A 26,751-nucleotide genomic window follows, 5' to 3' on the forward strand; every position below is an offset into this window, starting at 1 on the left:
TGAGGTGGCCCCCAACCAGCACCATCCCCTCCCAACCCAAGGCCACTAAGGCAGCCCAGCATCCCCTACCCTGGGCTCAGGTGGCCTCTTCAGGAAGCATGCAAACAGCGCACACCTAGACACCTGCACAGAGTCACACCCCACTCACTGACTTCCACATGTGCACACAAATGCAAGACACGACAAGGTCACACTCAGTCACCCCAAGTGCACATGAACGTTCTCCATAGACTCCAAAGATAGGCAGACAGCTACTCATCCACACATGTGCACACACACACACACACACACCATGTACACGTGGGCCCCTCATAAGTACTCTCTCCTTATATAATTTATATAAATATCTACATAGTAGCTGCTGGGGGCTGCTGCTCAGATCCCCTGCCCCCTTTCCACTGAACCCATTCACTTGCCAGGCAAGGTCACGCAGCAGGACAGAGAGTCAACGCACTGGTACAAAAGCCAGGCCCCCTCGACCTGGCTCAGGAACACTCTTCAGGGCCGTTATAGCGTCAGAGCCTTTGTTCTTGCTGCAACACAGCTCCTCCCTCTATCCAGTCCTGCTTCAGTCATTCCCCCAGGTGGTGATGGCCAGAGTGCTCCCCCAAAAAGTATGAGTCTGTGCTGAGCTCTCTTTCCTTAAGGGTCTTCAGTTCCCTGGCCTGGAAGAGACTACATCTTTTCTACCTGCTGCCTGAGGTTGACCCGCAGCACCAAATCCACAGCCTGGGCCTGGAGCAAAAGCCCCAAGATGATTCCTGGACAGGCCACCAAAGAGCTGACTCCAGGCTGGGAATAGATCAGGGGATCCTCCTAGCTATCTGCATTTGGTACTGAAATTGGTAAAAGGAATCTAGCCTCTATCTGTGCTTTTGTTCCTAGTCTCAAACCATAGTTGGCTATGTGACCTTAGGGAATACTTCCCTCCTTTGGCCTCAGATTCTCCATATATATAGTGGGACGTCTGGAGTTTGGCACACAGGCTTCCTGTGACATCTATAAAGGGCTGCAAGGCATGGTTTAGATCTACGCTGCTCCAATGTGGTCCACTGGTCAGCAGCACTGGCCTCATCTGGGAACTTATTAGAAAAGCAGAATCGTAAGCCCGACTCAAGACCTGCTGAATCATAATCCGCATTTTCACAAGACCCCTGGGTGGTTCCGATGCACGTTACAGTGTGAGAAGCACTGTCCTGAATAAGCCCTGAAAGCCCTTTCTGTTTCTAGAGTTCTATGATACACTACTTCACCAGGATTGGGATGGAGGGTGTGGGCCTTTGGGTTGAGAGGGGTTATTGATTTGCCAGCGAAGTTTTGTCTTTATTGATCCCTGGTGACCAGACAGCTCAATTCCAGTCAGCTTTCATGACTCCAGCAGAATTCCCAACTGTGGTAAGAATAATTTTAAAAATAATAATACAAACGATGATGAGCGTTGAGTACGGTGAAGAACCGGACTTCTCTGTGACTCAGGACCTCCTCACTATTAGACATTCCTGCCCCTTTTCACTCAGGAGAATCCAATGAACATCTGGATCTACGTGGAGCCCTGGGGGCTGACTTTTCTGAGCTCATCCCGGAAACACTTCCTCTGGGTCTGACTGAGGGTGACCAGGAAATGGGCAAAAGGCCTGGAGAAGCTCCAGACACTGTGGAACAGAGCATGATATCTAGTCATTTCCAACTGCTGGAACCCAGAGCCTGTAAATGTCTGAACCCAAACGTTGCCCAGATTGCCTAGTCCAGGCGCTTGCATGTAGTTTGTTAAAACTGTTTTCTGAAAAAAAAAAAAAACTGATGGATCTTACACATATACATATGAGTGCTTACTTGGAAGTTCATATGTAAAATACAGAGAAGTATAGACATCATGTTTGCCTTTAGGGCAGGGGTGGCTGCCAGAGGCTCTCTGACTGCAGTGGCAAGTGGACGGCTTAAAGGATCAGCAGCTACTAATTGGCAGATTAGGACCGAGACCTGAAATGCAGGATTCAAGAATGCAAGTCATCAATAGTAGGATTAGGGGTAGGCAGTGGGAGGGTGAAAAAAACCCGGGAAATGGCCAGAAGGGGTGCACAGTCAGAAGAGGGAAGCTGACCAGCCACTGCCTTCCCCTGGAGGTAGAGTCAGAAGATGGAGAGCCACCCTGAACTCTGACTGTGATGAGAAGAAAGACAGGAAACGGTGGGGGCAGAAGGGACAGTGAAGAGGAGCACGGGCCATGCTTTCTCCCTCCTCCATCTCCCACATGTGAAATATCGTACGTCCTGCAAAGTTCAGATCAAAGGCTATCTCCTCCACGAAGGCCTCCCCGATTTCCACAGCTGGCACCGAGTCCTCCCTCCTGTGCCCTCCCACGGTTCTCTCCCCTCCATCTGATCTTTGCCACATTCTGCCTCCTCCTATTATGGCTACCTTAAAAGGTAGCTAGTGTGTACCCTTTGCACTTGATTTTTTTGCCCCTTCCTTTAGACTCCTGCCTGGAATGCAGACATGATGGCTCAAGTTGCAGCTACCATCTTGGACCACTCGGTGAGGGGCACACCTTAGTGGGAACGGAGGCACAAGCTGGGTCCCTGAGGACTTTGTGGGGCAGAAATGCCACGCCAGCCCTTGACCGCCCATCTCCATATTTTTATGTTAGAGAAATACATTTTATCTTGATTAAGCTGATTATTTTGGGTCTCTGTTATCTGCAGACAACCCCAATTTTAACTGATACACTGGGAATTATTTCAGACTCCTTTTCTACTTCTCCCTGCATTTAATCACCAAACACTTTTGATTCTTACTCCATGATATGTCCCAGATCTGTAACCTTTTCTCCATCATTGCTACTTCTACCTGAATTCAGACAACCAAGAATTTCTTGCCTGGATTATTGTGTCAGCCTTCTTTTGACCTTGTCTCCCTACCTCTTAGGAGTGTCCTTTCCAATCCACTTGTCATACCAGCGACTCAAAATTAGCTTTCTAATGAGAAAGTTAAATGTATATGTTACAGAGACCCACACCCAGAATGGTGATAATCGTTAATATTATCTGTAATTTTTTATGACGCAAATATGACGAAGTTGTCTTATTCCCTCCATAAGGGCAAATATCCTCTTGTGCCCTCCTGACCCTGAACTGAAATGTCTCCTTGGTGTATTCTTTCAAACTTTCACATACATTTATGAATGAATGTATCGTATGATTTTGTGCATTTTAAAATTTTATCTAAACGGCGCCATATTATACCTATAGTTCTGCGACTTGCTTTTTTACGTTTTTGAGGTCTATACATGTTGATACCTATAAACTGAGCTCATTCATGTCAGTAGTAACAGCTACCTCTTCGGTCAGGTCCGTCGTCATTAAATGAAGGAAGCGTGTCGAGCACTGTGAACGGCAATAAACTGTGTTGTCACTGTTTTCCGGGACCACTTGGCCCCAGCGGTGCAGACACCCCTGCGGCGCAGACACCCCTGCGGCGGTACCCAAGGCCTCACGGAAGCCTAGCCTCTTCACTCCGGCCGCCAGGGTGCGCTGTGACGCGGCTCGGGGCCTGGCGGGAGGCCGCTCTAGCCTCGCCCGGGGAAGTCGCTGTCCTTACCTTCAGCAGGATCCCGTGCCTCCGTGTCCGTGCCCGCTGGCATCTCGGCTCCGTCCTCCAGCTACCCACTGCCCTCGCCGCCCACCATGGCCCTGCTGCACTCCGGCCGCGTCCTGTCCGGAGTCGCCGCCGCCTTCCACCCAGGCCTCGCTGCCGCGGCTTCTGCCAGAGCCAGGTAAGCGGGGGGAAAAGGAGCCAGGGCGATGGGCCTGCGAGCTGCCGGCGCCTCAGAACACCTAACCCTCCTTCAAAGCACACGCGTGCACCCTCACACACCAACTTTCTCTGCTACCCCCTCGGCTTCACAGGGGGCTGAGGATTGACCGTCCGCGCCTCACAATGACCCTTCGGGTCCTACCTCCCTCCCCTCCCATGCCCCTAGGACTGTCGGAGAGCCTGCCAACGCGTTCCCCTGGGTTAGGAAGTGTGGCCCTCTACGGCACCCGGACTCCCATTAAAGGTGGAGAGGTCACGACACGCAGATTCGGCGCAGTGCGGGTGGGGGTAAGGGGAGAGCCCCCGGGCTGTGGCGCCGAGCCGGCCTCGCGTGGATTGGCTGCGGGGCCGGGAATGCCTCGCGCCGGTTGGCTGCGGCGCCGGGCGGGGCTGGGGGATGGGGGGCGTGAGCCCTTGACCCGCTGCTCTGGGGGGTGGCGGGGCTCACCTGTTGGGGTCTCCCTGGGCCATGGCAGGGCTGGAGGGGCGGGGGCCGGCTGCCGTTTGTGTGCCAGGGGAAGAAAGCTCAAGGGAGGAAGGTTCTCAGGGCCCTGGCTTTCAGGCTCGGCGTTCCTCCCTGCATCCTGTGACCTTGGCGCGCGGCATTCTCCCGCCTGTGTCGCCTCCTGAGTCACCGGTGATCCCCTCCCCCTGGCCCTTTGGCCCTTGGATGTAAGAGTCGGGGTGTAGTGACTTTTTTCCCCCCGTTTTATCCCTTAGGAGGTCTGGCTGTAGGGAAGTTGCCTTCCCCTCCCTCTTGCTCTGCTTTTAGTTTAGTGAGTATTTCCTAATCGCAGCCAGGCACTGGACCAGATGCTCGTGCTAGTTGCAGCGGTGAACAAGCCTGAGGGAGGGACCGGTGTCACTCAAAAAATTCCAAATGTGTAATTTCAAACTGTGTGATGTGTTGCAGAGAAAAGGTTACAGAGCATTAAACGAGTTAGTAATCCCTTCCTAGTGGAGAGAACGAAGCCAGGCTATTTAATTCACACAAGAAGCCGATTTGGGAGAGTGCCCTTAATGACTACCTAATCAGGAACCGAGTCTCCAAACCACCCCAATCAGACCTTAACTCCAAAGAGCAAAGCCTTGACTTCTCATACCTGCCTTGGCCTTTCGTTTGAATGTATGCACGGTGTCTTTAAGCCGGCAGAACAGTTTGTCCTTACCAAAGCCCCACACTCTTGGCAGTACAGTTTTGTCCAGGCTTTCACACTTTTTTCTTTACCTAATTTGGTTCCTTCTTGGCCCACTGTCAAGGTGTGCTCTTTTTTTGGGGGGGGGGGCGCGGTACACGGGCCTCTCACTGTTGTGGCCTCTCCCGTTGCGGAGCACAGGCTCCGGACGCGCAGGCAAATAAGAATGTGAGGGAAAACATTCTAAAAACCATAAAGCACTAGGGAGACTCCCAGAAAAATTGCAAGGTATTTGAGTTGGACATGCTTATCTGAATACTTTGTACCTAACATCTTTTGGTTGGCTGGTCAATATTGCTCAATGGCTGAAGCTTTGCGCTTTTGTCCAAAGTACATAGATAGGAATGCTTTGTAGGCCACAAGTTATCAGTATCAATTTTGTCCCTGGAACACTCTTGGTTTCCTCTAGTACTATCCCTTAAAATCATTAGAGTTCTTACAATGTGGGCGTGATCTTTAGCCTTAGAAGGAATGGAATAATAAAGGGCATAGAGGACTGAAACATCAGTACTGATATAGGACTGACTAATCAAATTAAGTATTCCTGCTCCTTTATTTAGATTGTTTCAGATTTAATGTTTTGAAATTTTTTAAGAATCCTTCTTAAAAGATACCACTCTCAATCAGTTCTCTGCCAGAAGACTTAAGACTGATTTCTGAGAGAATTTCTCTACTAGATAAACTTTTTAAAGAACTTGACAAATAAGTGCTTTTCACACCCTTTAATAAGAATGGTGCCTTCTCCTTGTGGTTTAGGAGCAGCGGCTCTGTCATCGTTGATGGAAGGCCCTGGAAACAGAACCATCTTTTTAAAATTGAAAATTGTTTATTAAGTTCTCTGTATGTCGTTGGGCATTCAAGGTGTTCCTTGCACTCATGAGTTAATGACAGTGATATAGGTGGGCAGGTGGCTACATGTTTTCAGGGTCTGAATCATGGGTAGGACATAATGAAAGCTTTCGTCAGGCCCAGTTCAGAAGTTGCTTCGAGTTAGTATCTGTTTCTTACTATTGCTTAGATACTGGCACAACCAAGCAGCCTAGAACACTGAAAAAAGAATGAGAAGGATTGAGTCCTGGCAGTAGTGCTAGTGAGGAGGAAGAATGATAACATCTCCAAGACTCCAGAGAAAACTAAATAGTGATAATTGAAGAGCAGGAGAGACCTGCATTTGGTCATAAAGTTATAACTTATGCTCCTTGAATTTTTTACATACTTGCCTCACCAGTCTCCATACTAGGGGCAAGGTGGTTATAAATAAAAGTGTAGTAGTAATAATTTAGTAACAGTGATACCAGCTAACATCAAGCACTGTGTATCAGGCTCTGTTTTTGAGTGTTTTATATTTAATAGCTCCTTTCATCCTTGTAACAACCCTGCGAGATAGGTACTGTTGTGCCCCCATTTTACAGGTAAGAAAAATTGAGACTTAGAGAAGTTAAATGATTCGCCTGTGCTCACACAGCTGATAGGTGGCTGAGCATTTGAATCCATGCAGTTTGCCCTACTGACATTGCACAGGGCAAGCTACTGAAAGAAGTAAAAGCCTGGGACATCTGAAAATGGAATAATCCATCCTTTGTTAGGAGAGAATTAGCGGTACATACCAATTACAGCTACTGAGACTGAGACAATTTTCAACTTGTCAGGAGAGCTTAAAGTTATTTTTTAATTCTCATTTTTAATACATTTTAAAAATATTTATTTATTTTTTAAATTTGTCTGTGCCGGGTCTTAGTTGCGGCACACGGGATCTTTGTTGCTGCGTGCTCGTTGCTGCACGCGGGATCTTTAGTTGTGGCATGCGAACTCTTAGTTGCAGCATGTGGGATCTAGTTCCCTGACCAGGGATCAAACCCGGGCCCCCTGCGTTGCGGGTGTGGAGTCGTAGCCACTGGACCACCGGGGAAGTCCCTATTTTTTATACATTTTTAAAAGGTTACTTTCCATTTACAGTTATTACAGAATATTGGCTGTATTCCCTGTGTTGTTCGACACATGCTTGAGCCTATCTCACACCCAATAGTTTGTACCCGCCACTCCCCACCCCTATATCACCCCTCCCCCATCCCCACTGGTAACCACTGGTTTGTTCCTCATATCTGTGGGTCTGCTTCTTTATTCATTAGCTTGTTGTATTTTTTAGATTCCACATATAAGTAATATCATACAATATTTGTCTTTCTCTCTCTGACTTAATTTCACTTAGCATAATGCCCTCCAAGTCTATCTGTATTGCTGCAAATGGCAAGATTTCGTTTAAAGGATATTTTTTAATGTAAAATCATGACGCATACAAATATAAAATAATGAATATTGTTAAGCATTTTAACTCAATAAGTAATGAGGAAATCAGTAAGATGTTACAACCAGTTCTAAATACCTGGCAATTCTCTGTCATCCTCTCCACCTCAACTGCCCCCATCCTGGTTCAGGCCTTCATCTTTCTCTCTCTCTCGCTGGGTGCTGAACCAGATTTTTCAGTGATCCTTCTGCGTTTCCCCTCCCTCTCTGCATTCAGTACCCCATCTTGTGACCAGATGAGCTCTAAAAATGCAAGTCTCCTCGTGTCACTCTTCTTACCTGATCACCATCCCCCCTCCAAAAAAAACCTTAAATGATTCTGTATATTTTCACTACATCCAAAGTAGAGCCCAGGAACTTGTATTTTAATAAGCCTTCCAAATGATGCCCTTAACAAGTTTGGGAACAGGATAAAACGCAATCCCTTTGGTTTGGTGTCACAGAACACCCTTACATTGGTCCTTGCTTACTTCTCTAGTCTCATCTTTTACCACTCACAGCTTCTCGCTGCCAAATTACTTGAAATATCCTTTGCCTGGGAATCCAGGTCAGGTTTGGACTGCTTTGAAAGTGTACACATGCACCCTGTCCTCCCCAGGATGATTCAGGTGCCCCCGCCTTTTGCTTCTCACAGCATTTGCATTAATATTATTGGCCTCCACTCTTCTGCAAGGTGCTTTGAAGTCTTATGCATTGTTGGATTATTGGTGTCTATTGCTATACCATGTGCATGGTAGACATGCAAACATTTGTTGAAATGGATTTTTGGCAGATCCGAGACGTCTTTGGCCATGGAAATCTAGTTACTGTGACTGATGTCTTATATTTCCCATTTCAGCTCCTGGTGGGCTCATGTGGAGATGGGGCCCCCAGATCCCATCCTGGGAGTCACAGAAGCCTATAAGAGAGACACCAACAGCAAAAAGATGAATCTGGGAGTCGGTGCCTACCGGGATGATACTGGAAAGCCTTACGTGCTCCCCAGTGTCCGGAAGGTAAGCTTGCCAGACATCTGTTTGATGGGGATGAATAACTGAAGGGCCCTCCTGAAGAGAGACACAAAGACTCCTGGACTGGGAGTCAGGAGACCTGGGTTCTAGTTCTGATACTGCTTGAATCACGTAGGTTGTCTGGGCTGTAGTCTCCTTGGCTATAAAAGTGAGAGGTTGGAACTATATGGTCTTTTCCAAGATTGAACTTCTATGATTATCTGTAAAACAGGCAGAGTGTCATGTTTAATCCTGAGGATGCACAAAAGGACCAAGCATTGGGCTTCCCTGGTGGCGCAGTGGTTGGGAGTCCGCCTGCCGATGCAGGGGACACAGGTTTGTGCCCCGGTTCGGGAGGATCCCACATGCTGCAGAGCGGCTGGGCCCGTGAGCCATGGCCGCTGAGCCTGCGCATCCGGAGCCTGTGCTCCGCAACGGGAGAGGCCACAACAGTGAGAAGCCCGCGTACCGCAAAAAAAATAAATAAATAAATAAATAAAAATTTTAAAAAAGGTCCAAGTATTTAAACATTGTCTCTTGGTGATAGGAATAGCCCTTTGTGGATGAGGGTTACCATTGTTATTTTCCATTTCTCTCATTTTGATTGCCTTAATAAAACCCTCCTACCCAGGCGTGTTCTGTCCTTTCTTCCTATTGAACTATAGAATAATTTTCTTTATTTTGTCGGGGTTTTTTTTTTTTTTTTTTTTTTTTTTTCTTTTTTCTGTATGCGAGCTTCTCACTGTTGCAGCTTCTCCCGTTGCGGAGCACAGGCTCTGGATGCACAGGCTCAGCGGCCATGGCTCACGGGCCCAGCCGCTCTGCGGCATGTGGGATCCACCCGAACTGGGGCATGAACCCGTGTCCCCTGCATCAGCAGGCGGACTCTCAACCACTGCACCACCAGGGAAGCCCCTGTCGTATTTTTATTAGTAGTCTTTCTATTGGTTATCACAACTCTAAATAATGTAACTAATTTCCTTGGAACAGTTTTTTGTTTTGTTTTGTTTTGGCTGCGTTGGGTCTTCATTTCTTTGCGCGTGGACTTTTCTCTAGTTGCAGCGAGCAGGGGCTACTCTTTGTTGCGGTGCATGAGCTTCTTATTGCAGTGGCTTCTCTTGTTGTGGAGCTCGGGCTCTAGGGTACATGGGCTCAGCAGCTGTGGCTCGCGGGCTCTAGAGCACAGGCTCATTAGTTGTGGTGCACGGGCTTAGTTGCATATCCCGCAGCATGTGGGATCTTCCTGGACCAGGGCTCGAATCCGTGTCCCCTGCACTGGCAGGCGGATTCTTAACCACTGCGCCACCAGGGAAGTCCCAGAGCAATTTTTTAAAAGAAAGTATGTGTTTCCTTTCCATCTGCACCTCCTCTGATGAAATACGTGCTGCTTTGTCACTTCCAAACATGGGGTAGTGACATGTTGTTCCTACATACAGCAGAACTAGACATCCTGAGTGGAAGTTACGGGAGCATACTTTGGGGTGGGAATAAAGAACCCTGTGATCATCTGAGCTGCAGTAGGCTGGCTCAGGCCCTCATGAGCCACTGCAGTAACAGAGCATGGGCTGAATGAACCACTGAAAGAAGAAATTTCTGAGTGTATGGGAGTGTGGATTAGGTGTCCTCTGTCTAATTCTCTGAGTAGAAAAAAGGACTCAAGGAATGGTTGTGATAAGAAGACTCACAAAAACTGCTGGCTACTGGGTCTCAGGTCATGCAGGGATTGCTTTTGTTCTCAGTAAATCAGTTTAAAGTATTCAGCACGTGTTAGCTATTGATACAAGCTGAAACACCACCACACACTTTTGTACATTACCTCTTAACTCTTCACCTCAGTCATATGAGGTGTAGAAACAGCTGTTCCCCCATTCAACAGGTGAGCAAACTGAGGTTCAGGGAGGTTAATAAATCACCCAGGGTCACACAGCTAGTAAGGGACAGCCAGGCCCCTGACTCCAAAGCATGAAGATATGTGACTATTACTATTAACCTTTTGAAGTTCTTAGACTGGTATATACCTTGAAATACTTCTTTATGTATTTGTTTTGGTTTAATCATCTTACATCTGTTTTAAGTGTTGCTCTTAAACCTTGTCTTGTGCATCCCAAGAATGCCATTTTTTTTAAACCAAGAGACAGCATATACCTACCCATTCACATAAAACCTAACTTAATGGGCTTCCGTGGTGGAACAGTGGTTGAGAATCCGCCTGCCAGTGCAGGGGACACAGGTTCGAGCCCTGGTCTGGGAAGATCCCACGTGCCACAGAGCGACTAAGCCTGTGTGCCACAACTACTGAGCCTGTGCTCTAGAGCCTGTGAGCAATAACTACTGAGCCCGTGTGCCACAACTACTGAGCCTGCGCTCCCTGCTCTCCGCAACTAGAGAAAGCCCGCACACAGCACTGAAGGCCCAATGCAGCCAAAAATAAATAAATAAAATAAATAAATTTTTAAAAAAAACCTAACTTCTAAAAATAAAGTAAAATATGATAAAAAATTTAATATTCCTGTTCTGTAATATAAGATATATTCTACTTACCCTTCTTCTTGAACAGTATCTCCAAATTTTTTTAAAAGGCTTTACTTCCGGGCTTCCCTGGTGGCGCAGTGGTTGAGAGTCTGCCTGCCGATTCAGGGGACACGGGTTCGTGCCCCCGTCCGGGAGGATCCCACATGCCACGGAGCGGCTGAGCCTGTGAGCCATGGCCGCTGAGCCTGCGCGTCCAGAGCCTGTGCTGTGCAACAGGAGAGGCCACAACAGTGAGAGGCCCGTGTACCGCAAAAAAAAAAAAAAAAAAAAAAAGGCTTTACTTCCAAAATTTAACTTCTAAAACATTAGATATTATTCATGGTAATTCCAGGTAAGGAGAAGAAACTAAATGGATGCATTTTCTCTTGTCTAGGCAGAGGCCCAGATTGCTGCAAGAAATTTGGACAAAGAATACCTGCCCATTGGGGGACTGGCTGAATTTTGTAAGGCATCTGCAGAACTAGCCCTGGGTGAGAACAGCGAAGTGTTGAAAAGTGGCCGGGTAAGGAGAACAGACTCTGGCATCATACGGGTCTCTTTTTAAATTTAACAGTTTAAACAAATATGAAATAATTTAAATAAGAAAAGATACACCACTTTGTGTGTGATGATTGTTTTGAGGTCGCCGCACAATGACTAATATCTCTTCTTTAGGTAGTAAATTGCCACTAGTTCAATAAAAGGTTTCATATAATACCAATTCCAAAAATGTAGTAGTAATCCTAAAAATGTTGTAGTGATTTGACTTAAGATTTGACAGTTTTTGCTGTTAGTCTCTGTGTGTGCTTATGTTCATTTTACACTGAATGGCTTTGAGGAATGCCAAACTATGCCGAGTTTTAAGGCCTATAATTAGCCCTCACCCTCATGTCCCAAGCTGCCAGCTTAGGTAGAGGAAACAGGCAGAAAACAAGCCACAGGGTGACTGTTGGTGCCAGGACAAGCCTGGCATCCTCTGCCACCCCTTCACAGCCAGCTTGGATGTTGAAAGAGCAGACCATGCTCCCTCCATGCTGTCTCCCTCCTCTCAGAGGGCAGAGAGCATCACTGCAGCCAAGAGGTGAAGCACAAGTGGTTCCTAGGTGTCTCCTCCCTCCAGCTCCCTGGGGCCCCTCTTACTGTGGAAGAAAGAGGTCCCTAAAGGTCACTGAACATAAGCTTTTTACAAACAGGTTCTAGTATGCACCCACAGAGTAAACACAGGCCCAGCACTTGTAGTAGAAGACTCACATCATGCAGGTGGGATGCAGCCAGCCAGCCTGACATGTGGTCTCATGTGCATTATAGTTTCCTTGCTTTTGAAACAAATGTTTTTTAATAGATACATTTGTGTGTTTAAATACTTATTTTTCTGGGTAAGTCTGGGGGAAAACACACAAAGCAAAGCTAAGCTAACACATCTCCCCTCCCCATTCCCAAGGCCAGAATAAATAGTTTATTCACAATACTGGTCTAAGAACATTAGTTCATTAAGTGGGAGAGAAGCATACAATCTCGACCCCAGGGTAATGTAGTAATGATCCTAAGTCATGGACAAAATATGGTTTGATTGCTATCCATATAATCAACCACCTGTTAACCTCTCATTAAAACGTCTATATTTTTCTGTAATTTTTGCTTAGTCTGTGTATCATCTAGCGAATTGTAACCTAAGTGTAAGACTGGCCTATCTTAAAATCACATCAGTTTCTCTGTTATAAATTGCTATGCCTTTCTGATCCTTATTATCAGATTTACAGTTAGGTTTTTATTTCTAACATGCCAAAGTTTGCACAGGCAAACTTTGTTTACTAAAGAGTTTGTTAGTAGGGTTCCCCCCCATTTAATCCACTGCCTCCCAGTCCAGAAAGTAGATTGATGTTTTGTAGAGCCTCATACTTCTATGGTGCCTAAAAAACAAACAAACAAACAAAAAACCCTACTATAGTTTCTTACTCCTCCCCTAAAGTTGACCAATTTGAAGATTTACCTCAGGCCATCTCCCTGTTACCCAAAAAGTATTTTCAGATTATGAAAACTCATAGAATATTACTCATGTAATAATGTTATTCTAATATACTTGTTGACTTTTTAAGATGACTTGCTTTTTGATGTTCAGAGAGTCATTCAATTTCATATAAGTCTAGAATAATATTTCAATGTAGTGACTGTTCATCGAGTCTTTTTTTCTCTGTATAAATCACTCCTTTTTCATATCTCGTAGGGGGCTGTGTTCTGAAAGTTTCTCATATAACACAGTATGATACTAACAACTTTCAGGGCAGGCCATAAGGAATTAGCTTCCACATCAGCACAGGTGTTAGAAACTGCAGAGCCAGCTCTTTTGAGAACCTGTAAGGAGAGTTGCTCTCTCTTAGAAAATGGAATGAAACAGTAGTACTGTTCTCTTGTTTCTAAATATTCATTTGGAAGGGTGTCTTCATCTTCTGAAGAAAGAAAGGTACTGACCATACGGTGCCTCCCTGTGGGCTTGAGCTCAGGTTTGTTAAATCGTGGGCCCGTAGAGAGAGTGCTGCACCTCACTGACCGGGGGTGTCTCTCCTTCAGTATATCACCGTGCAGACCATTTCTGGAACCGGGGCCTTAAGGATTGGAGCCAATTTTCTGGTGAGTCTGGAAACTCCTTCAGTAAGACGGTCTGTAAGCTGGGGATGATGGGGTTCCCTATTGCATATGTGTTTGACTTCTGACCCAGAAGTAGATTTCCTCTTTCCACAAAGCTGGAAGATTTCTGGTTCTCTGATAAATGGAGTTGGGAGGAGAGGGGGGATTGGAAGTACTTAGAAGAAATTATAAGGAAGAGATAATTATAATAATAAGTACAATTTATTGAGCACCTACTGTAACTAGGAGCTTTTATATCTTAACTTGTTTAATCTTTCTGAGGGAGATTTAGTTAATGCCATTTTACAGAGGAAGAAAATGAGGCCCAGACAGGTCCTTGGCTACATAGCCAGTGTAATTGTTGCAGCCTGATTCCAAGCCAGGCAGTCTCGCTGCTGAGTCATCACTGTCTCTTAATCGTAGAGAGAAGCTGACTTTCAGTAGAGAAAAATGTCTCCTCAGTTAAATATATCAACTTTTTTGTTGTTGTTTTTGCCTCTCCTTTCTTCATTTTCCCATTCCCTTTCATTCCATCTTTTAGCAAAGATTTTTTAAGTTCAGCCGAGATGTCTTTCTGCCCAAACCATCCTGGGGAAATCATACGCCCATCTTCAGGGACGCTGGCATGCAGCTACATAGTTACCGGTACTACGACCCCAAGACGTGTGGCTTTGACTTCACAGGCGCTATTGAGGATATTTCAGTAAGTGTGGCTTTCAGGGCAGGAGGGGGAAGGAACAAGGAATAAACCTCCCTGTGGAGATTTGATGTCTCCCACTTAGGTCTCAATATCCAACTTAAAACACTGGAATGAGGGACTTCCCTGGTGGTCCAGTGGTTAAGACTCCGTGCTTCCACTGCATGGGACGCGGGTTCAATCCCTGGTCGGGGAACTATGATCCTGCATGCCGCACAGAGCGGCCAAAAATAAAAATAAAAATAAAAACCAGGATGAGCTAGTTCCCAGATCTCATGTTATTTTTATTACTTATCAAATAATGGTGACCCTATGGCATTTCAGGTAAATGATCTCCTTTAAAGCTGCAAAGTAATCTCTTGGTTGTTGTTCTCTTTAGAAAATACCAGCACAGAGTGTTATTCTCCTGCACGCCTGTGCCCACAACCCCACGGGAGTGGACCCTCGTCCTGAACAGTGGAAGGAGATGGCTGCAGTGGTGAAGGTGAGGCAGGTGAACTGACCGGTGACTGTTCTGTGTTTAGTAACTAGCCTTGGATGCTTCACTTGGCGAAGTCTTAACAGTGAGAATTAACCTCGAGGCTGCATGAAATTTCCATGCATTGTGTAGTTGCCAGGAAAGAACTCCTTGTTTGCATAATTAGCAGTTCTTGATGCTAATTGTAATTGATGATACATGAGCAGTTTGAAAATAATTTTTGCTCCTCAGCCAAGATGTATAGAATTCTGATAAAACTTGTCGCTGGCTAGTCTGCACAGTCGGTATCCCCTGGCCCCAGGATATGTGCTGTTGGTGCCTACACTTGCCCTGGTCAGTGGCTACTTGTTCATCCTTTTATCCTCTTTTTCACATCCCCTCCTGTCTTTTCCACTCTCCTTGGCATTGCTGTTAATTATTCACAGTGATTCTTATTCTACTGTGAGAGAAGGCACTAGTCAAAATTCCCAAGGAGGAAGATATTCCTGTTGGCTCCTGTCCCCATTCTCATTCCTTTCGGTTTCCCTTTCTTTACGTTCTGTCAAACCTAAGCTGCGAACAGAGTGGGACAGAGAGACAGCATTCAGAGAGCACTTTCAAAATGAGATGGTTATAGTGAGGCTGTCCCCTGAGCCCTGGGAATAAGATGGCCTGCCAGAGTCTCATTACCCCCAGGAAAGGCTGAGGCTCGTCCTGTGTTGGCTGGACCAAAATAACTACCCAGACCACTGTGGGCCTTAGAAGAGCTTCCTGTTTGGACTTCCCTGGTGGTCCACTGGTTAAGAATCCATGCTTCCAGTGCAGGGGCCATGGGTTCGATCCCTGGTCAGAGAACTAAGATCACACATGCCATGCTTCCTGTTTGACCAGACAGCATTCTGTCCAGGTTGGATTAAGATTATCTTTTCTTAATGTCTTCTTGAAGGCCCATATCCACCAAAGTATTGAATAAAAAAATATATATGTTGATATCTTAACTCTAGGAAAATAAAACATCTCCAAACGGCCACCTGGGGAGAAAACTGTTGACTTTGTCTGAGTGAAGCAGGCATGGTCCCAATAAGCACAGGTAACCATCTGGGGCATCTTGAGAAGAACTGCCTAAAGCTTTGGTCATCTTTTCTTTCCTTTCCAGAAAAACAATCTTTTTGCATTCTTTGACATGGCCTACCAAGGGTTTGCCAGTGGCGATGGTAACAAGGATGCTTGGGCTGTGCGCCATTTCATCGAACAGGGCATTAATGTCTGTCTCTGCCAGTCCTATGCCAAGAACATGGGCTTGTACGGTAAGCTAAAGGACCTAGGGTGATATGTGTTCTGTTGAGACTGAAGAAGTGGTAGGAGAGGGTGCCACAAAGGTGTAGAGTCTTGGAAGGGGTGGGTTGTGTGTGTGCGTGTGTTGTCCGTGTCCCTCTTACCCAGAGAGGAAAGACGGGTAAAGTGGATTTTACTGCTCTAAGCCGTATCTTATTCAGTGTCCCTGAATTCCTCCAGCAAAGAAACCTATCACGGCTTCTCTAAACAAAAAGTGACTGCTCTGTGAGCCAGGAAGATAGATACAATAGATACAATGAAGAGAGACCTGTGACCACTCTCTAGTACTCCAACTTTCTGTTGTAGATGCACCATGCTAGTTGTTGAAAACTTACTTATAACAAAGCGTTATTTTGTGCTTCTGGTGGAAACAGATAACACACAGCAAATGGAATCATGACTGCCTTTAGTATTTTAGATAGGAGAACCAGCATACAAGATCCATTTTTTCTTTTCAGGTGAGCGTGTGGGAGCCTTCACTGTGGTCTGCAAAGATGCTGATGAAGCCAAGAGGGTAGAATCACAGTTGAAGATCCTGATCCGTCCCATGTATTCCAACCCTCCTGTCAATGGTGCCCGGATTGCCTCCACCATTCTGACCAGCCCGGATTTGCGGAAACAATGGTAAAGGCACTTTGCCGTTCCCCAGCCGTCTGCCCTTCCCACCACTGATCCTTCAGCGCTCCTTTATGCTTGGCTGATAGGGACGTGCAGTGTCACTCAGCTTCCATATGTGGAAGGGGAGGAAGGAGAGAGGAGTGTACATTTTGTCAGCACTTTCGAACAAATAAGTTGGTTGTTCCCTGTAAGAGAAAACATTGGTCTAGATTAGGGGTTGGCACACTATGTTCTGCAGGTCAAATCTAGGCTGCCCCCATTTCTTGATGAATTGTGTGTGGATGCTTTCATGTCACAACAGCAGAGTTCAATAGTTGTGACAGAGAGTCTGCAGCTCACAAAACCTAACATGTTTACGATTTAGCCCTTTAGAGAAAGCTTGCCAACCCCTGCTATATATAATTCGGAGTCATGGAAGGTGTGATTTTTTACATAAGAGTTTATCCTGTGTGGCTGATTAACCGAGGGCATAGATCCCTAAGCAGCTAACTGGATAGAAAAGCTAAGTCTGTGAGAAACTTCTTCTGCAGCTCACCTGGTCATCATGGAACAACTGTTTTTTCTACCTTAGATTAATCCTCTGAACATTGAAGTAAATAGAGTCTGGTTCAGGATATTTCTTTTCAGTACAACAGATCTATGCAAGGCTTACCAAAAAATCAACTACTTTTTAAATTAGATCTGTTATAAAATTAATGTGGGAGTACATTTCAGAAAGTTTGGGCAAGACACTATAACCCAGATTTTTTTTCTTTGCCTGTTATTATTCATAGTTGTAACATGAATAGTATGTCCATGTATCATATGTATGTGTAAATATGTTATATATGTGTGTGTAGGGTTGGTTTTGTTTTTGTCTCTAAGAATTATTCTAAGCTTTTTTTCTTAATATTTTTAAGTGGTTTTTAAAAATATTTCCATGGTCCTTAATGGTTATCAAGATGTTTATTTTTTTAATGTGTGCATTTCAATACTCATTTGAAGTCTGTAGTGTACAGAGATGACAGAGATACTGTGCTAGGTGACTAAGATATCTCTTCCCTTGGGGAGTTTATAATCTAGTGAGAGAGATACACGTATATAGCATTGCTACAAGACAGATGGAATAAATGCTGAGTAAAGGAAGAACTATTGATTAGTGGGGAATGAGGGAGGAAGTGATGCAGACAGCAGCATTTGAGTTCTGCCTTGAAGAGAGAAGGCAGAGGCAAGGAAAGGAAAGGAAGGAAGGGGAAAGATGTGCGTGAGGATCAGCACAGGCATGTGATGTGCATCGTGCAGGGTGTGCTTCAAACCAAGTGGGTTTTGTAGCAGAAACACTGAGTGTAGGGAGGGTGGAGAAGGCAGCAAAGCTGGGAAGGTGGGAGCAGGTCGTGAAGCACCTTGATATTGTGAGAAGTCAGAACTTCATTCTGTGGACAACAAGGAGCATGGGGGTGGGGGTGGGGCAGTGGTTGCTAAGGTGGCCCTGGATCTAGCCATGGTCATGTACTCAGTGCCTTTAGGACCCAGGCCTCAAAGTGAATGAAGCTGGATGGATAGGACTACAGGAAATTTAAAATCAAATGCCATCCTTAGTGGGGCTAGGGGCTCCAGCCAGTAATCACAAGGCTGGTGCAGTGTTGCCAGTTTCTTGTTTTTCAAGAGAGGCTACAAATCCATGTCTTTATGTGCATGTACCAAATCTAAGAATGTTTAACTGGGTCAAATAAGACATGACGAAGACTCTTATTTGGCCTTTCATTGGCAGTATGTAACCTCTGTTCTACCTCTGCATGACATCATGGTGGACAGATGGTTTGAAAAGTGAACACATAAGAACAATGAGATAAATTATTTACAGTCATCTAGTTAGTGAGAGCCAACAAGAATTTCCCATAGCTCCATAGGAACAGAATGAAAGGGTAGATTCTGAGGAAGGGGAAGATTGTGTCCTGAATCCAGCGAGCATGCACAGTCAGAGGACTGCCTTCTGTGCTCCCCCAGATAGAATTCACCCTCTCTTCTCAGGGCTCTCTTAACACAGCACAATTCTATCGATTCTTAACTTACCCCACCTTGTTCCATAGTCAGTTGTTTGCAGGTTTGCTCCCAGCCACAATGGTAAGCTTTTAAAGGGAGAAGCTGGGTCTCAGTCCTCCCTTTCTCCTCAGCACCTAGCGCATGGCTGGGCACATGGTAGGTTCACAGCACGCTGTCTTTAATTGTGAAGGCAGGAATGTTTCTTCCATCCATGTTAAAGAATAAGGTCATATTTTACTGTTTAATTTGCAGCTTTTGCCCCTTGAGTAAGGGATGGAGAGCCTTAGTCCTATGTTGTAGAGTGATTTAGTCATTCATTTTTCTTTTTTTTTAAATTGAAAATCTAATTGGCTTTATTAAATAATGCGTGAATTGGGCAGTATCCATCTAGTAAATAGAAAGGCACTCTGCATTCATTTTTCTTAATAACTCAATTATGTCAACTATTTTAGTTGCCTGATCAAAATGGTGTTCTGATATAAAGCAGGATGCTGTAAAATAGCGTTCTTCCGAGACCAGTGACAACACAGGACTCGGTCAAAAACGGAGAATTGAGGCACACTAGAGCAGTACTCAAGGGAAGTAAAAATGCCGGGAACTGGCTTATTTGTCAGTGCTTGGCCAGAATTGAGCTCCATCTTGGGGTTTTTTTCCAGGTTACAAGAAGTAAAGGGCATGGCCGACCGCATCATTAGCATGCGGACTCAGCTGGTCTCCAACCTCAAGAAGGAGGGCTCCTCCCACAACTGGCAGCACATCGTTGACCAGATTGGCATGTTTTGTTTCACAGGCCTAAAGCCTGAACAGGTGAGTAGACTCCAATTTCTCTGCAGCAGACCAATTGATCAGTCTTTGCAAACCAAAATTCCTCAGGTCACCTACCCATTCAGGATTACTCTAAAAACAGTCATTTTGAAGCTTCATTCATAGGTAAAAGAAATATGAAGCTTTCGTTTTATTCTTTGTTGGTCGTTTACCTGTCTGTATCCTCTATGAGGTTGCAAACTTCTGAAGAACAGAGCTTGTTTTGATCATTTTTATAAACACTGCTGTTTCTCAGAAAGATTCCAGAACAAGCAGGAGCCTGAATATTGATAGGAAGAGTAGCTGTTCCATAGCTGGATTCTGGATCAATTTTTCTACAAAGGCTGAATATAAGATTTTTTTTTACCTGGTCACACTTCAGAATTCAACATCCTACTTTAAAATAGCTTTTTATTCTTTCATTCTAAGCTAGCATGCCAAATTCTGGAATAGGGTTTAAGTGAGAAAACAGACCTTCTTTTATTTACCTGTTCTAACTGTTGGCTAATTGTGCCATTCCAGGGCTGGGGAAACCCCCCTGACCAGGAAGTGCCCACACACTCTTCTCTCTGCAGGTGGAGCGGCTGACCAAGGAGTTCTCCATCTACATGACAAAGGATGGCCGTATCTCTGTGGCAGGGGTCACCTCGGGCAACGTGGGCTACCTTGCTCATGCCATTCACCAGGTCACCAAGTAATTCCCCTGGTCAGAGGGAACAGAGACAACCTTCCTGTCTTCAGCCTCTGCTATTGTGAGATTCACATGGAGGAAGAGGGAGAGTGGATGGTGGTGAGCGGATCATTTTTTTCAACCACAGTACTTTAAAACACAGCGATTGAATGTGTTTCTCAGAAAAGAATGTGCAGTGAAATAGGGCGGAGGCACCTGTGGCTGGTGTTGGGAACTTTGTGGCTGTAAACCAAACTCTCACTCATCCTTTTATCTCCAGTTTTTCCAACAGAGTTTACATGTACAAGAAAGATATAAGCCCCAAAAATACCTGTCAATCACACCATTGCAATATTTCAGAAGCTTTAACAGAAGCACCTTTTGGTGTTGCGGGTTCCTCTGTAAAACCAGCGTGAAAATAGCACCTATTAGAGGCTTTGTGAAAAGACCTAGTTCTAACATTAACAGTCAGCCTCATGTTTGTCCTCCCATGATTGAGCAACCTTATCAACAAACCGTATGACAGAAATCATGTTTTACAGCGAGTCTGCTACCGCTGCAGCAAAGAAAATAAAGATGCAATTTCCCGTCTTATTTAAGAAAAAAAGAAAGAAGGCTCTCCTTTTGAGTACTTGCAGGCATTTTAGTGTTCCTCTTCTCCTTACTCACTGCTGTGCTTTTCCTTAGGCACAAAGATCTATAACTAGCCTAGATTTTCATCCTGTTCTACTCCTTGATTGACCATCAGTCCCATCCCATAGGATTTACTTATTTGAAGAATGAAGAACATTATTTACTGCTCATTCCATACCCTCGCTTTTCTTGGCAAAGAATAGCAGACAGTAGGTAACTGCACTTTATTTCAGCATCCCCTTCAATGATATCTCCTGTAGGGATGTTGCCTCTGCCCAGTTGGACCTCGTAGCTTTGTTCAGTATGGTTGTGCAGTCACTCATTTCATATCATGAGTCAGGCAATGCAGGGCAGAATCGGGAAAGAGGATATTCTGGTCTTTAACTTTTGTGTGCTGCCAGCTGGGATCAGGCTTCACCCTTTGGAAGGATAACCACCATTTGCTCTAATCATGTAGACTTATTGCAGCCTGGTCTCTCTGTTACAATAAAGTTACTGTAGACCCAACCGCCATTTACCATGTTATCTTTTTTCTTTAATGGGATGAAAGGGTAGGAGTGGGTATATATCCCTGGAATCTGGAATTGTGTCCAGATGACCATAAGCCAAGAGATGTTTTAGCTGTTTCGAATGTAAACCAAAGCCACATCTTTGTCATGTCATTCCTCATGTCCAGTCCAACAACGCTGAAAATGCTGGTACAATCCTTTGGACCTTGGTAGACAAGTAAATGGAGTGCCTCAAAGGATCCTGTGGATAGAGGCAGTGATGAGGAGATGGGGAGGGGAGGTGGCAACTTCGGGTGTCTAGAGGAGTCAAGTAGGTAATATAAACAAACAGTGCATGTAAAGTAAAAAAGCAACGTGAACTGGGTGTGAGATGATTGTCAGTGACCAGCCCGCATCCTCAGAGATGAGGCATAGTAGGGGAGTAAGTGACAGGCACTGTGAAAATGAAAGCCCAGGGTTGCAGGTCTTAAATTTTTCAAATAAAATGGAAATCCTGATTTTTTTTTTTTTTTTTTTTTTTGCGGTACATGGGCCTCTCACTGTTGTGGCCTCTCCCGTTGCGGAGCACAGGCTCCGGACGCGCAGCCTCAGTGGCCATGGCTCACGGGCCCAGCCGCTCTGCGGCATGGGGGATCTTCCCGGACCGGGGCACAAACTGGTGTCCCCTGCATTGGCAGGCGGACTCTCAACCACTGCGCCACCAGGGAAGCCCCGAAATCCTGATTTTTATGGGAGGTCTATTGACGCTTAAAAGCTGGCAACTAATCTTTTTTTTTTTTTTGCGGCACGCGGGCCTCCCACTGCCGTGGCCTCTCCCGCTGCGGAGCACAGGCTCCGGACGCGCAGGCTCAGCGGCAGTGGCTCACGGGCCCAGCCGCTCCGCGGCATGTGGGATCCTCCTGGACCGGGGCACGAACCCGTGTCCCCTGCATCGGCAGGCGGACTCTCAACCACTGCGCCACCAGGGAAGCCCCAACTAATTCTTTTTTTTTTTTTTTTTTTTAATGATTTGCAAGCAAGATGCAAACAGTAGATCGCCAGTGTGCAGCCTCTACTATAAAGTCATATGCTCTGTCAGCAGACATCCCAAGGTTATTCTGTCACCTTCTGCTTAATGCCAGGAGCCATTCAGGATAGGACAGCTACTGGGCAGACAGGCAGTGGAGCAGGAGTCAGGCCCAGAGCCCAACCACAGCATTCTGATTATTGTTGGGAGGGGAAAGTGGGCTCAACTTGTTCGTTCCCCCTTGCTTCTCCTCGCTCTCTGAGAGACACAGTACCTGATGGGCTCACTCCTGCTCCTTGGCTCTCTGTGTTCCTATTGCTAATGGATACACCAAGGTGGTAAAAGGTCAACTGAATGGACTGATTCACCAGATGTCTTTGGGAAACTATCTAAAATGGGGAAACAGTAAACATATTAGTCAGCTACTCTGTAAAGGAGATGACTGGCTAGCTTAGAAGAAACTGCTTTAAGTCTCCCTGTCTGGAGCCAAAATGATTCAAAGTTGGCTGCCAAGACCTCAGCTGGAAAAGGAACTTGACCACCCGACTGACCTTGTTATTTTTAAACACATGTATTTCCAGCTCATCCTGGACCAAGTCCTATATTCCTCACTGAAAAGTCATGTAGGGTGTGAACCTAATGTTTTTCTCACAGTTCAGTCTGTTGGCCATCAACCCTTTCCTCATTTCCTACTAGGGTCTAAGATGTTCTTCCACTTGATGGAGGAGGTAGCTTGCCTGCCCAGAAAGAGTAGTCATGCCTTGTTTTACCATCATTTGAGGTAGGATAGTTCCCAAATCTGGATTTTTTTTTTTATTATTATTAGTTCCCTGGCCTTACCTCTAGGCACTCTGACTCAATATGTCTCAGGTAAGGCTTGCAAATCTATTTTTTTAAATGAGAAAAACAAAACTTTCTAGGTGGTGCAGATACAGCTGATGCATGGGCCAGCCATTGGGTGCTATTAGAACAACTACCTTAGGCTTACATCTAAACAGCCAAAGTCCAGCTCACTCAACCAACTTGAAAATTTTGTTTGAAATTTTTTCCTTACTTGTAGGCTGTGGAAATTTTTAAAATTAATTTTATTGGAGTATAGTTGATTGGAAAAAAATTTTAATAGAAATTATTGGTTTATTTATATCTAATAACTAAAAGACCAACTTTTTCTTTTTTTTTAAATGACAATCTTATAAAAATGTTGAGAATAGTATTGCAAATCACATAACTGATAAGGGATTTGTATCCAGAATATATAAAGAACTCTTACAACTTGATAATAAAAAGGGGGTCTGAATAGACACTTCTTCATAGAAAACATACTAATGGCCAATAAGCACATGAAAAGATGCTAACATGAGTCATCAGGGAAATGCAACTCAAAACCACAATGAGAATCACTTCATACCCACTAGGATGGCTATAATCAGACAATAACAAGGGTTATCAGGGATATGGGGAAACTAGAACCCTTACACACTGTTGGTCAGAACGTAAAATGGTGCAGTTGCTTTAGAAAACAGTCTGGCAGGGCTTCCCTAGTGGCGCAGTGGTTCAGAATCCACCTGCCAATGCAGGAGACACGGGTTCCAGCCCTGGTCCTGGAAGATCCCACATGCCGCGGAGGAACTAAGCCTATGAGCCACAACTACTGAGCCCGTGCTCTAGAGCCCGCGAGCCACAACTACTGAAGCTCGCGCCTACAGCCTGTGCTCCGCAGCAAGAGAAGCCACCGCAATGAGAAGTCCATGCACCGCAACGAAGAGTAGCCCCTGTTCACCGCAACTAGAGAAAGCCCGCACATAGCAACAAGACCCAATGCAGCCAAAAATAAATAAATAAATTTATTTTAAAAAATAAAACAGTCTGGCAGTTTCTCAAAAGGTTAAACATAGAGTTACCATTTGACCCAGCAATTCTACTTCTACATATATACCTAAAATAAATGAAAACGTGTGCACAAAAAAAGTGTACCTCAACATTCACTGTGGCGTTATTCATAATAGCCAAAAAATGGAAACCACAAATGTCCAAACAACTGATGAATGAATAAACAAGATGTGATATAGCCATACACATACATACATGTAATATTACTCAGCAATAAAAAGGAATAAAGTACTAATCTATGCTTCAACATGGATGAACCTTGAAAACAGCTCATCCAGAGCACAAAGTAGATTAGTGGTTGCCAGGGGCCTGGGGGAGGGATGAATGGAGAGTGCCTGCTAATGGTTACAGGGTTTTGGGGGGAGTGATAACAATGTTCTGATATTAGATAGTGGCAATGATCGCAAAACTCTGAATATACTAAAAACCACTGTATTGGGCACTGAAAGTATAAATTTTTTGGTAAAATTCATGTCTCAATAAAGCTGTTATTTATGTTTTTAAAAACCTACAACAGCTCAGATGTCCTTCAAAAGTGATTAGTTGCACAAACTGCAGATACCATGGAATATTGTTACTCAGTAATAAATAAAACATATACATGCTGCATGAGTCTCTGGGCAATTATGCTTATGCTGAGTAAAAACAGCCAATCCTAAAAAGTTGCAGACTGTATGATTCCATTTATATAACATGCTTTGAAATGACAAACTTTTAGAAATGGAGAACAGATTAGCGATTGCGAGCAGTTACAGAAGGGGGCCCTTGCTGGAGGGAGGTGAGTGTGGTTATAAAAGGGTAACAGGAGTGATCCTTGTGGTGATGGAAATGTTCAGAATCTTGAATGTGGTGTAAACCCTACACATGATTAAGTTGTACAGAACTAAATACAAACAAAAAAATGACTATAAATATAACTGAGGAAATCTGAATGTGATCAGTCGATTGTGTCAATGTCAGTATCCTGGTTGTGATATTGTACGATAGTTTTGCAAAATGTCACCATTGAGGGAAACTGGGTAAACAGTACACAGGACCTCATCAGCAAGGACCTTTGATGCATGGAGAGGACATAACATAGATGAAGACATTGGAATGCCAAAGATTATGTGACAGCTTGCAAGTGGCACACAGCCACAAACAGAAGCCAGGGCTCTGGACACCGATTCCTTCATTCAACAAATATTTATGTGAGTGACACCAATGCCTCAGATCCCCAGTTGTAGAATCTAGGCCCTGGGGTTATAGCCATGAACAATCCTCAGGCCAGCCAAAGCTCAAGGAGGTACAAATGACCCCTCGCTCTCCCTAGTGAAAAAGTCCAGGGTCACTGGCTGTGGGTGCGAACGTAAGAAGGGAGACAAAGGAGGATAATGAGGCCAAATAGCTCTGGCCCACAGCATCCGTACTGGCAAAGACACCAAACCTCCTAATGCTCTTGCTAGGAGGCAGGAGGTGCAGCTTGGCCAAGAGGCCAGGACTAAAGTAACAGGTTAAACACGGGCGGGCTGGAAGCCGAGGCTGGTTTGGGGCAATGCGGTTGGGTTGAGGATTAGAGAGCTGGTGTCCAAGACTAATGCCTGCCGAAAACTACAGCTCCCAGTGTGCCCCACGGTCAGCCCCAGCCCCGGCGGTCATGTGACCGCTGCTCACGTGTCTCCGCAGCCGGCCCGGGATCGAAGCACCGCAGGTAAGTGAAAGGAGGTACAGGTTGGTGGAGGTGGAAACGTTAGGTCCCTGGGTCCCCAGGGCCGCCACCGCGGCAGAGCCCTGCCCACTCCCTGCAGGGCTCTGCAGCCCGGCGACCTCCGCCCCACACCCGCCTTCGGTCGGCCGGCCCTTGCCGCGCCTTAGCCCGGCCTGTCCCCACCTAGTCTCCACCTAATCAGTCCTAGGCCCGGATCGAGCGCCGGAGCCCCTCCCCAGTTTACCCCACAGCAGCCCACTCTCCTCGCTTCAGGCCTGAGGATCGCCCCCACCCCCCTGCCTGGGTGCGCCCTGGCCCACCTTCCAGTGCAGCCCACCCCTCGTATTTCTGGGATCCAGCCCCAGGCTGGCCTGGGAACCTGCTCCGGTTGGGATCTGAGGGGCCTACTGCAGTGGTTACAGCTCTGGCCTGAGCGTGTGGGCATCAGGGTTCTAGTTCTGGCTCTGCCGACGAGCCGCTGTGACATTAGTCTAGCCTCTTTCCCTCCGTGGGCCTGTTTCCCTGAGCTGCTGCTCCACTCCGTGAGTTAGAGCACCTCAGTTCCCTTCACTCTGCTGACCCGCACAGAAACAGCTGACTCTTTCTCTGCTGACAAATTTTAGGTAGAGTTTGAGAAAGAAGAAACGGGGGGCAGAGAGGGAAGTGAGGAGAATCAGATCCCATATCTTTGGGGAGAAGGAGCTGTAAGGAGCAGCTGTCCCTCCACCAAAGCCGGAGGGGTGGAAAGAGCAGGTAAGCTGGGGACCATGGAGCAGAGTAGTTTGAGGGGAGGGGGGGCTGAGAGATTTCAGACCAGTGCAGAGACCTCTGTGTCTGGGATGTGAGCAGGGTGGAGGACAAGGTCTCACCGCTCAAGTAGCGCTAACTTTGCAGGGCTCTCTCTGGAGCTACGCTGGAAACTTGGGAGACCAAAACTGCCTCCACTGCTCACTGCTTTGATTTTTTGCTGAGTTGCTGGCTGGGT

The 26,751-nt window shown here is 45.7% G+C and overlaps 1 protein-coding gene and 1 long non-coding RNA gene across 3 annotated transcripts in view; one reads left to right on the forward strand and one right to left on the reverse strand.

Moving 5' to 3' along the window:
• LOC307067104 overlaps positions 1 to 3,708 on the reverse strand; it is a 27,668-nt gene extending 23,960 nt beyond the window's left edge. Inside the window, exon 1 of the long non-coding RNA XR_013811408.1 lies at positions 3,598 to 3,708. This is a non-coding gene — a long non-coding RNA (uncharacterized lncRNA). The remainder of the gene's footprint in view (positions 1 to 3,597) is intronic.
• GOT2 (glutamic-oxaloacetic transaminase 2) lies at positions 3,669 to 20,069 on the forward strand (the record flags this gene model as incomplete). 2 transcript variants are annotated; one of them, XM_079724399.1, is made up of 10 exons in its annotated part: positions 3,669 to 3,772; positions 8,152 to 8,308; positions 11,208 to 11,336; positions 13,382 to 13,441; positions 13,980 to 14,141; positions 14,515 to 14,619; positions 15,749 to 15,899; positions 16,386 to 16,551; positions 19,224 to 19,374; positions 19,947 to 20,069. In XM_079724399.1, 10 exons carry the CDS (start codon positions 3,684 to 3,686, stop codon positions 20,067 to 20,069), a joined length of 1,293 nt encoding a protein of 430 aa, XP_079580525.1. The 2 variants fall into 2 exon arrangements, with proteins under 2 accessions (XP_079580525.1, XP_079580524.1); XM_079724398.1 differs by lacking the exon at positions 11,208 to 11,336 and having other exon boundaries at positions 3,684 to 3,772.
• Positions 20,070 to 26,751: the final 6,682 nt, after the last annotated feature.

The sequence above is a fragment of the Hyperoodon ampullatus genome (genome assembly GCF_949752795.1).
Source record: "Hyperoodon ampullatus genome assembly, chromosome: 18".
NCBI classification, from domain to species: domain Eukaryota; kingdom Metazoa; phylum Chordata; class Mammalia; order Artiodactyla; family Ziphiidae; genus Hyperoodon; species Hyperoodon ampullatus.